Source organism: Alosa pseudoharengus, unplaced genomic scaffold, assembly GCF_046254945.1.
Source record: "Alosa pseudoharengus isolate Yale_2024_CS ecotype anadromous, Long Island Sound unplaced genomic scaffold, YU_APseudo_1.1 YU_APseudo_1.1_scf_12, whole genome shotgun sequence".
Classification (NCBI taxonomy): Eukaryota; Metazoa; Chordata; class Actinopteri; order Clupeiformes; family Clupeidae; genus Alosa; species Alosa pseudoharengus.
Genome location: NW_027468587.1, coordinates 14,128,962 through 14,141,402, shown reverse-complemented (window position 1 = coordinate 14,141,402; position 12,441 = coordinate 14,128,962). Strand labels below are relative to the sequence as shown.

At 42.5% G+C, this 12,441-nt stretch overlaps 1 protein-coding gene across 1 annotated transcript; it reads left to right on the top strand.

The window, feature by feature from the left end:
* Nucleotides 1-321: 321 nt before the first annotated feature.
* faxcb (failed axon connections homolog, metaxin like GST domain containing b) lies at nt 322-12,225 on the top strand. Its single transcript, XM_076279421.1, has 6 exons — nt 322-581; nt 2,558-2,693; nt 5,042-5,238; nt 9,640-9,857; nt 10,480-10,596; nt 11,861-12,225. The coding sequence occupies exons 1-6, from the start codon at nt 322-324 to the stop codon at nt 12,223-12,225; spliced, it is 1,293 nt and encodes a 430-aa protein (XP_076135536.1).
* Nucleotides 12,226-12,441: the final 216 nt, after the last annotated feature.

Sequence of the window (12,441 nt, the reverse complement as noted above, 5' to 3'; positions counted from 1 at the left end):
TGGTGCTTTCACCAGCATCCTGTAGCTAGCCTAGTAGAAGACCAAGATTGCTAAGAACTAGCTCCTACCCTTTCTAGAAACGGATCTAGGCGTGGTGACATCACCGGTCTTGGTTGGAACTGATTGGAACAGACAAAGGCACTCAGCATCCACAGCGGAGGCAGGCAGTACTTGATCGGCTATGGGGAGCAGCTTCCGTCAGGATGCATGTTTCGCCATTTAATAGCGTGTACAATACAGCCATGAGGGGACACCGGTAGAGAATTTAGATGAAGCCGGGTAGGGTGAGCGGAAAATCACGGGAGGAGGTCCAGAGAGATAATGTTCTGGGGAACCTGCTTCGCCTCTTCCCGGTCTTACGTTGTGGAACTCGGGCGGAATCAGAGCCTGCCCCTCGGACTCGGCGGCTCCGATGAGCGCCACTCATTTTATGGATACATCATTGCCTTTCCCTTACAGGACTACGGCGGGATCATGTCCGCTTTGGGCTCGGAGTCCTGGTGGAAGAAAACTCTGTATGTCACGGGTGGTGCTCTCCTTGCTGCCGCTGCCTACCTTCTACACGAGCTGCTGTCCATCAGGTAGGATGCCACAGCCAGGCCACCCGATGCTCCTGGGATAGCCTATTTGTTAGGGCTGGCAGTACTAACGTCAGTGTAAATGTTTCAACATTAATAAGCTATTCCAACAAGGGTTCTTGACGCCTCATGCACTGTATTCCCATTTGCATCCCCTCTGCGCGTGAAACGTGCCCTCAAATCATGTGGATTCGGTTGCTAAGCATCAGAATACACTCTTCCCATTTGTGGTAAAAAAAATTCCCCTGTAGCTTTAGTCTTTGCATATCTTGTTTCCACATCAAGTTGCAATGATCTGATTTGTTTACGTGCGGCACCGCACGAGCAGGCATTAATCCCCCCTCCCCTTCCTCCCTTCATTCCACAAATGATATGGAAAAAAATGTCCACAACTGTGTTGGTGCGTCACGTGTCGGTTTATGCCAAGCTGCGTGCCCGTAAGTTTCCCACGCGTGATGTCCTTTAACGGTACACTTGTGCCCGGACGTCCTCTACACCGACTCTTCACGTGAGCGTCCGAGGTCTTTTAGGGGGAAATATTTAATAGTAGGTGTGTCTTCGCGTGCTCGTGCCCTTGGCCAGCAGTGCCTAATCTGTCCGAATTTGGGGATTAGGTGTGGTCTATTGTTAATGTGATGAGGGCTTTACTCTTGTCTAGTTTTAGGGTAGCTTTCACTGGCTTTCACTGCAGTGGTCTAAAATGTGCCGCCCAGGCTACTGTATTTTCATTCCAGATCTCTCTCTGGCCATTTTGTCAGAATCCCTGGAATTCGAAATCAAAATTCCAGTCCACTTTCCAGAACCTTTGATGATTGGATGATTTGAATATCGAACATATGTCGTGGTATTGATTGCATGCAAATATAAATGCAGCGTTTGACAGAGTTAGGCTTAAAACTGACATTTGTACATGGTAGGTAAAAATGGCAGGTTTTAGCACCTTGGTACCATGGACAGCGACAACAGCAGCCAATGCGTTGCATCGTATTCGAGGAAATGGTAGACCGTGCGTGTAAAGAGTTTGAGGGGCGTTGAACGAGTACGATGTAGCCTATGACTAAATTTGAGCAAAAAAGTGTTACTTGTACTCAATTTAGATACCTGGTTTCAGACTCACTTACTTCCTTTCACTTTGTGAAGAGAGTCTGCATACTCTCTATTGGGGAATGTTTCCAACCTTAGCATTGATCAGGGATTCCTAACATTATTTTCTACTTTGATTAACCTTTAAAAACTGATAATAAACGACATCAACGGTCATGAAACAATGTATTTACCTTTGCTGTATACATTGCAGGCATTGTGTTTACAGGCATTGCTACTACCATTTACAACAGTCACTTTCGATTTCAAAACTAACATCCCTCTACTAACTGGCCCACCATCCTGGTGGCTGAGGGAAATGTAAACACATTGAGAGGAGCCAAACTAGTATCTCAATAAGATGAAAATGAGCAGAGATACTAGGCGGTGGAGCCGGGTTACAATTTATCTGCTGTTCCATTTAATATATGGCTAGTCTGTCTAACTCCATCATGACATTTGTGATGTAATAGTCTCAGTTGCTAGCTGAAGCTGAGATCAGAAGAAATTGCCTCTTTAGGTTGAATTATTAATGAAGGAACCAGATGTCCTTATTCTGTCCTACTGCACTTACAGTGTGTGTGTGTGTATGTGCGAGAGAGAGAGAGAGAGAGAGAAGTGTGTGAGAGAGAGACACCCACACATTACTTTTCTAGCTGACTCTTGGCTGTAACTAAACCATACCAGAGCCAGACTCACAACAGAATTGGTCACCATCATGGTCATATCTCACTCGGCACTGTGTTTTTAAACCTCTGCACCATTAGGTGCTCTAACTATGATGGCTCTGGTGATACTGCCTCTAATAAGGTAGATATGGAGTTGGATGTGCATTTACAGTTGCATAATGTCCTTGTGTTGAGAGTGAGAGTGTATTTTGTTTTGTTTGTCTATAGGAAAGAGGTGGAGATGGACTCAAAGGATGCCATCATCTTGCACCAGTTCTCCCGTCCAAAGAGCGGAGTACCCAGCCTTTCTCCCTTCTGCCTCAAGATAGAGACTTTCCTACGCATGATGGACCTTCCTTACCAGGTAACTAGGGCTGTAACGCTGCCTCAAGATAGAGACTTTCCTACGCATGATAGACCTTCCCTACCAGGTAACTAGGGCTGTAACGCTGCCTCAAGATAGAGACTTTCCTACGCATGATGGACCTTCCCTACCAGGTAACTAGGGCTGTAACGATATGTAAACCGCAACCGAAATCACAACACAAACATCCACAATCGCGTTTTGTGGTTTGAGGAGACAGAATGGCGACACCTCTCCAACCCTAGCAGCTGCCATCCTTATAGACACAGCCCCTTGAGCTCTCAATGCAACAAGACTCATTTTTTCATTTCACTAGTAACATTTTAAAACATTTATTTCACCATTTCCCCCTAACGTAGCAGTACTGCTTCACTTTCATCTTTGCCGCTACCCTACCCTACGAAACTGCCACTATGCTTTCATGTGTCGCCACTATGCTTATTTCAGTCTTGCGACACTGACTTCAAAAACATAAAACTAGCCAGATACAGTATGTGGATCTGCATTGAATCTATGCAGTCCAATGTCATCACACAGGTGGTTCTCCATTAACTCAAGAGCTCACCTAAACTACGCAAGTGGCATACACTTTATTGAGTGTGTTTATACTTGTGTGCTGGTGTGTGTCAGTATAGCTCTGCACTTCACCGCACCAGTTAGATAAAAGTAAACAAACTTAATGGAAGGACATCTGAGTAGATAAATGTTTGTATAGTGCTTTGTTCGCTTAGATTTTGTAAATGTTACAAAGAAATATGTACGCCTTTCGTGCTTCAGCTCCAAACCGTAGCTGTAGTAGAATTCTCCTTATTAGAGCCCTTCACTTCAACTGTAGGTCATGAGCAGCAGGCAGACACAAGGCATAGCTTTAGTTTGAGGAGTTGCAGCTGATCCATTGGTTTGGTGTATTGTTACACCCCAGGTAACACACCACACACTCAGCACAATCAGGCTTTGGGAGTGTGTGTGTGTTTTGTAGCGTAGAACTAGCAACGGTCAGCTGTGGCCATCAGAGAGAAGGAAGTGGAGGAAAGCGCTGTGAGGACAGATGTAGATGTGTTCCAGCAGGGAATTTGTTATAAATAAATATGGCTTGGAATAGTTAGCATGGTTTTTACCGTTTGAAACAGCGTATGTAAACTGAGGAGCACTCAGATTGAAACCATAAACAAACTGCAACAGTGAATGTTGTGTATGGCAGGCTTTGGGAAGGTACAAAAGAGAGAAGCCACATCCTCTTTTCTGTCATCATTGTGCGTTTGAAGTCATTTCTGGTCCCATGATACTATAGTTCTAGAAGACATCAGTTAGCTTCTACATTTTGGTTGCACTGTGCACATTATTGATATTTTTTGTTTCACTGATTTGATGTTGGCATTATTGATAAAGATAATGAACCTTGAATCTTTACAAAAGACTGCCTGTCCGTCAGCCATGTTTGTTTCGCTGAGACGCTAAGACCTCATCATCTTGAATTTCCCCTTGGGGATCAATAAAGTATCTATCTATTTCTCTCTATCTATCTATCATTGTGTGCCACTGTTTCAGTATTGTTTTGGGAGTCATTTTATGCGTCTCTCCTGTGATCTTTAGACAATTTCAAAGTCTTTGTAAGTGTAAATTTTGATTGAATAGAGTTATTCTGCGCTAGATGGGTGATTGTTAAAATGAGCTGCTGTTCGAGGCTTAAATGTGAAGCAAACCCAAATGTGCTCTGTTAGTGACTGTAATAACAGCCCTGTTTGATGTGCAAATAGCCCCCTCTACCCCTCACTGGTCTAGCCCTTCTCTCCACAAAGGATGAAAGTGGCCTGATTGAGGTGCATGATATCCAGGGTAGGAATTAGGAGTCAGGTCCAACTAAGGCTGTCCTGACCATGAACAGATTTTCACTAAACAATGATTGTGCCAAAAATGAATCACTATAACAATATACCGGTACTGTAGTTGTGATATCTATCTTCAGTCAGTCAATTCTTCTTGAATTTGTTCATTGTCTATTTTGTCCCGTTTTGGCTTATTAATTACACTCAAAATGCAAGTATTGTGAGGTAGAGGGTCTGTCACCATAACAAAAGTATATGAAAAGAACAGTAGTCTACTGAATGTATAGTGAATGTAAACACAACCAGATGATCTCTCTATAGAGATCTCCACAACAACTCAACCTGTTATTGTTCCCACTTACACTGAAACTAAATACTACATTTGCTACAGTTGTCCCTGCATGCATGTAGTGATACATATCTAACCATTTGAGACTAACTGTTGGCCAGCTCTGATAATTTGTGTGATTGCTGGATTGTTGTCCCTGTAATGATGATTATACCTTCTCCTCTTCTCTACAGAACTACTTTGATGGGAAGCTCTCCCCTCAAGGTAAGATGCCCTGGATTGAGTACAACCGGCAGCAGGTGTCTGGAACGGAGTTCATTATCGACTTCCTGGAGGACAACCTGGGGGCGAACCTCAACAAGAGCCTGAGCGAGCAGGAGAAGGCGGTGGCTCGTGCCATTACCAAGATGGTGGAGGAGCATCTCTACTGGTGAGTCAGCCTGACAGGAATGGGAGACCTCAATCTGGCTTACTGGAAAGCAATCCGCTGATGCTGAGAAATCATATCAGTGAAGGGGGGGGCGGGGGGGGTGTTCCTCTTCATTGGTAGATGTTGAGCTGAACTGTAGGAAATGTTTGCAGTTATGTATATGTTGGATTGGCAGAATGAGGAGGGCTTTGCTGAATTTTTTAGAATGTCCTGTACAAGAAGACAAACATGGCTCCAGGCTTAAAGTTGTCTAGCCCTGTGCAGGAATTCAAGAATGGGCCGAGCTGTTGAAGTTTTGAAAATAGATGAATAGACGATTACATATAACAGCTCTGAAAATTTCAGATAATTTCAGGCACAGAAATTCTCTTTGCTTTAAGCCCTGTGTGGTTTGCACTGGACTTTTCTTGTAATGGAAACATAATATATTAAACCACCAATATTAAGCCCTGTGTGGTCTCATGGGTTTGCACTGGACTTTTCTTGTAATGGAAACATAATATATTAAACCACCAATATATATACTGTATATAAACAAACATCACTGCACACTTGCTTTAACCTCTACCTCCCTGTCTATTAACCTCATATTTGTATTTATCACTTAATCCCTTCTCCTCTCTCTCTTTCTATCTATCTCCCTCTCTCTCTTTCGTTGGTTGCAACCTCTCTCTATCTCTCTCTCTCTCTCATCGACCCCTCCCCTTAAGACAGAGCTATATTTAGGTCCCCATATGGCTATTCACTGAATAATGGATGGGCTTGTGGGGCAGTAGAGGGGCTAGTTGTTCTTAGGGAGGCTACTGTAGGTGTTGCTTTCCACTGTCAGTCTGGGGGCTTATGGTGAAATACTGAGCACTTTGGCTCCATAAAATGTATTTATTTATTTATTTATTTATTTATTTATTTATAAGGTGACTGACTCCAGTAGTATTCACACCGTGACAGAATAGCTCCCTGGGCAGTAAAAGCATTTGATTCACACAATTCACAACATATCCACAGGATAAATACTTCCATTCACATTCTTCAAACTGGAATTTGTTATTTGTTATTCTGCAAGGAGTGTGATCATTACTTTCCCATCTGGACAGTGGGTGGACAAAAAATGCAACGCCAGCTCTTGACAACCTGACAATTCAGTGAGTTATTTTAGATAAAAAACATCTGTTACCTAACATTTACCTTTAGGGCCAACCATCCAGTCAGGGCTGTCACTAAGAACTACTGTAGCATTTTGCGTTAGACACATATGTCTATACACAGTATGAAGACACGTTTAACGCTATTATTACGAAGAAGAGGACTGCAAATGAGCATATGAATGCCTACCAAACCAGCTGAATCCAGATGGCATGTAATCCGACATAATAATGCAGTCCCTTATGGGCTTTAGCAGGAACGACACGTATACTACTGTGTGGACTGCTGTCATTATAACAGGCAGGTCTTATCTGTGTCTATTCAATAGTCGATCATTATTATGTCTCCAGTCTTAACCACTACTAGTACCGGTACTTCTGTGACAAAGCATTGTAAGCTTTTACTGAATCTGAATCTGTTTTGAATGTTGGCCAAGGTTGTATATGCTGAAGAACAAGCATCATCCTACACATCCGCTGAGTAATGTTCCACCTCTATTCATTTATAGTGAAAGCTGATATTAGCCCTCTGGAAATAGTCAGAGCAGTATTGATCAGAGCAGAGAGGCCTCTATCATGTTTGAGCACAGCCCATCTGCTGCTGCCTTGATATCAAGTCACTGGTAGAAGTGTGTATTTGAAGCTGCCGTTGAAGAAGGTTGTGGTAGATTTGGGAATATTTTCACTCTGGAACCTGGCATGGACCCCAGGGGGTTAGGGATCCCTACCAGTTAAAGAGACAGTATGCTACAATTTGCCACTTTGCGAAGCATGTTTTCATAGGCAATGTGTACCCGCCTACTCCTCTAATGGATTTTCATAGTATTTAGTCATGTGAAGGACAAACAAAAGCATCTGCGCACTACGAGGCTATGCACTATGCAATTCTGTTTGCCAGGTCAGCAAGTGTTTTATCAAAGCCAGCTGTGCTGCTATTTGGAGTTTGTAAGGTTTTTGCCTTTCATTTTTAACCAAAGCTTCTCACTGCTGCTTTAAATTAGCCAATACTTTTTTTCTTCAGAACTTCATCTGATCAGTTGTTTGTATCATGTGCACTTTGCATGGGCTTTCATAGTACAGTGCCGGTATTTTATGAAATTACTATAAAATAATATAAAGAAATATAGCCAAAACTAAGAATCTAAACATACACAAGTCTTTCATATCCAACTTTTAAAGCCTTTTTAAATGAAAAAATGTATTGTTTTTTTAAGGGAAATTGCAACATTTTGATTCGGAACATGTTTTGTCCCTTATCTCAAGAATCAGTGATATCCTAATCAACAAGTAGATTTACTGAATTTAATGAATATTTCATGTGATGTAAATATGCCATATTATTTATTTGTAGTTCATTGTAGAAGCTCTCTTTGCACTCTATTCATAGGGAGACTGCCATCTAATAGCCTGTGTAGCTGGAGACATAATCTCAGCAGCCTTGCTTCTTTTTCCATGAAGAGAGTACCAGTGAATTTAATGAATGTCTGTCGTCGGTCTAATGAGATAATTGTCTGAGAGAAAGTTAATCCAGTTTGATATGAGTGGGGAGGTCTCTCAATAGTAAAGCTGAAAAGGTCTGGTCTAGAGTTTGACATTACATTAAGTCCCTGTTCTGCAGTCCGGAGGGAGTTGTTCATGGAACTGTGAACCCATGTTAGGGTTGTTATAATACAGAGGGATCATTTGCCGCAGCTGTAGTGGCATACTCTCTGCTAAAGTACATTGTGTCTGTTTGTGCATTACTGTCTATGCTCAGTGCTCTTACAGACTTGTGGTAATGTTATAGTTACATCTTTCATGCCCTTAAAACCCTTAAAGGTGTACAGTCACATCGGTGTGACGGGAATGTTGGAAAATGAACATTGTAAAGAATATTTGGGTTCATTGAATGTTCAAAAACTGAAAATGTAGAGTTGGACAAACATACTGTGAAATCCTTGCATGCTATTTAGCTATCGTTCCTCTATTGTATTTCCTGCATATATCATTATCTTCTTCGTCTTCTTTTTGAAGGGATACACAACTTGTAACTCCTGAGTTAGACATATCACCTTGTTGTCAATCAGAGAGGAGTCATTATGTGCCACACAACTCATGTACTGTATGACCTTGTTGTTGTCAGCCACGTAGTGAAGTGATTCTCTGGCCTATTGTTATGCTGTTATGATTCTAATGCGGTTGCTGTTCTATGGTGTGTTAATGTTGTTTTCATGCCCATTAGATGCACAGTAAGTGAGCTCATGGCCACTCTAGTGTATTGCCACCATTGTGCTGTTACTGCAGTGCTGTCTGTGATTGTTGTACTGCTTCTTGTCTTCTGGCTTCTGCCATTTCCTTGGGGTCTGACTCTGTTAGAGGCCCAGATTGTATTACAGCGGAATGAACAGAGCCACTACCTCCCTCCAGTCTCCTCCAGCTCTCACAGAGACAGAGTGTGACAGTTATTAAGATCTGTGTGTGTGTGTGTGTGTGTGTGCTTCCTGTATCTGGTCCAGGGTGAGGGTTGTGGTTCTGATGATGGTGCGGGGACATGTGTGTGTGTGTGTGTACTGTGATGTAGTCTAGTTAGCTGTAGTGGGTACAGTATACTGTTATCAACTTCAAATGTTAATACATATCCTTGCCTATTTTAAGTAAGTATACTGAGATGATGCTTTTTAAGTGGGTATACTGTGATGGTGATGCTTTTTAAGTGGGTATACTGCATAGTCCTGCGCATCGCATAGACTATACCACTGTGTGTGTGTGTGTGTGTGTGTGTGTGTGTATTGGGGTGGTGTTGTCCCTCTCCCCCTTCTTTTACTGCTATCTGTCGTCAATGCTGTTGTAAAGTAATCAATGCTTGGCCTGTCCACAGCAACCAAGTTTGTTTACAAACAGACCCCAGGATCACTTCTATTTTTTTAAAGCTTTGTCTAAAAACAGAATTGTTTTCAGTAAATAACAGTCTTTCCACTTTTTATATTATATTATATAAATTTTTATATTATATATATTACTTTTTATTTTTATATTATAATCGATCCAAACGTTTGTGTTATATGGTTATTCTTGTATGTACAGCTTAAGTGAGAGGGATAGACTGTGTTGTGTTTGTATGGTTTCACATCTGTGCATTCACGCATGTGTTTATAGGTTTATCTCTACACATTAATTCATGCTTTTCGTATATTGTGTGTGTGTGTGTGTGTGTGTGTGTGGGTGTGTGTGTGGGTGTGTCTGTGTGTGTGTGTGTGTGTGTGTGTGTGTGTGCTCGCAGGACTATTGCATACTGCCAGTGGGTGGACAACCTGGAGGAGACTCAGAAGATGCTGGCCATCACGGGTCCCCTGAGCGACCTGCAGAAGTGGATCATCAGCCATGTGACCGGCAGCATCGTCAAGAAGGAGATGTACGGCCATGGCATCGGACGCTTCTCCAAGGAGGAGGTCTACACACTCATGGAGAAAGACATGAGGACACTGGCCACACTGCTCGGTGTGTACAATAGTGTCTCTCTCTCTCTCTCTCTCTTTATCTCTCTCTTTCTTTCTCTCTCTCTCTTTATCTCTCTTTATCTCCCTTTCTTTCTCTCTCTCTCTCTCACTCTGTGTGTGTATGTTCAGTTGTGAGATTCAGTTGTGACTGTTTGACAAAGTCTATATTATACTGTACCATCATGTTGGTGTTTTAGTTTGTCTCAGAGCTAACCGTTACTGTATTGAAAGAGAGTGTTATATGTGATACAGTGTAGCACAGTGTTGTAGCTGTGCTGCCCTCTACTGGTGAGAAATTGGAAATTCTGCCTCTTCATTATGAAATGTAATGGCTGTCAATTATTCAGATCCAATGCACATAGCCCTGTCACTGATGATTCTTGTTATGGGTTCTAAGGAATACTGTTAATAGACTGCTGATAATATATAAAATCACAAATTGCTTTAGATAGCAACAGTAATACATATTCTGGTAGTTTATTGTAAATGGAAATTACTTTAAACTATCCTATTACAGCAATTGAGGGAAGAGGTGTGTCTGTCTGTGTGTGTGTGTGTGTGTGCGTGTGTGTGTGTGTGTGTGTGAGTGAGAGAGTTAAATGATCTGTTTCCGTGCCCTGTAGGTGATAAGAAGTACATCATGGGGCCAAAGCTGACCACCGTGGACGCCACCGTGTTTGGGCACCTGGCCCAGGCCATGTGGAGTCTGCCTGGCACACGCCCAGAGCAGCTCATCAAAGGTAATAGCAGTACACACACACACACACACACACACACACACAATGACCTGTGTCCATCACCTGTGTCCATACTTCATGCAATCTGTGGTCTGTGCAACAGAACAGTTATGACTTTCTAGGAAATAAAATAGTGACAGTACTAAAACAAAACAAAGCTAAACAAAGCAAACAGAATAGAAGAGACTGTGAGAGCAAGATGGCACCCACATCATAGTGGTGAGTTTGATATCCTGACCACATGCACACTAATGAAAATAAATACGGTCCTCTGCTGTCCATATGACATAAAGCACCTGCTAAATAAAACATGTTGTAAATAATAGGGTTATTACGTTGTATTTAGAATGCCTAAGCAATTCACAATCTCTATCAAGATTCTAAATGGCTATAATATCATTTTTGATATTCGATGTAATGTCAGTATAACTGTTCTGATGGTAAATCTACCTCGTACACACCATTGAGTTTGCTTCAGCTGCACTGGGATAGCAAAGTGCTTTAGGGACATCATGTTCTGTGGTGGAGCACGCGGGCAGACCCAGGGTGTTTCCTAACTGCACTGAAAGTCACCTTGAAGAAATCATCGTCTGAAGGTTGATGGACGCTGTAATATGAGGGACTCTGGGCGCTGTGTTCATCAGTGGGTCAAATGGTTTATTTATGAGGCCATTTCATTTCGTAACCAGTAGTGGAGCACTATGAGGTAGTATAGGCCATTTGTGTGTTTGATAACAAGGCAGTTTGGTAACCTTGGATGTTATAAAATGAGCTGCTGTTTGACCACTAGAGGGTGCTATAGCTGCACTGTTCCGACACACTGAAAACAAGAGGAAGTGAAATTTGAGGAATCTACATCCAGCCAATTGCAATTATTTATTTGTTTATGGCTAAATCAATGTTATCATGATGCTGGGAAATCCAGCCTATCCAGATCACTGCACTGTGCTTGAACTAAATTATGCTAAACCAAGATTTGGAATAATAGTAATAATACAATGCTAATAATAATATAATTATAATATATATAAATGTTTATGGAAGTAGCAGTATTTAGTCGAAATGTTCATTACCTCTGTACAGCTCTAGTGCATATCTGTCTGTTCACTACAGTCAAAAATAGTTTATGAACTGCTATCTCTATCTCTGCAAATCTTTCTACAGTCTATCTACATCTCAGTACATCGGATTTTAAAATGTAGATAATAATTCCTTTGCCCTTTCTGTCCTTTCCCCCCCATCTGTGCCTCCCCCCCATCCCCCCCAGGAGAGCTGATCAACCTGGCCATGTACTGTGAGCGTATGCGGCGCCGGTTCTGGCCCGAGTGGTTTGTTGACCCGGAGGACTGGTGCTACACAGGAGAGGACAGCGAGAGTGGCCGGTCCTCCCCAGCCTGCCTGCTGGACTTTGGGCTTTTCTCAAGGACAGACACGCTGGAGGAGAGCGACGCAAGCAGCAGTCGCTCCGACCCTCACTCGCACTCGCACACGCACTTACTCGCAAACTTAGACACACAGACACACTCACCGGCCAGCGACCGCTCAGGACGCTCGCTCTTCGACTCTGACATGGACACGGACGGTGGGTCGGATGTGGAGCAGAAACAGGAAGTGTCATGTCCTGACCTTTGAACCTTGGGTCAGGGTGGAGGACTCAGTTCTTTGCCTCTCACTTGGATTGATTGAGAAATCTCCAAGCTGCTTTCTTAGGATGAAAGACAGGAGATGTATTCACATCACATACTCACTTAAATCCAAACCAGGAATGTTCCAGAAAGCCATTCTGAAACAACGGACACAAATACGAGCTTATGATGTGAAGGCTCAAAATTGTTTGACCTTGGGCTT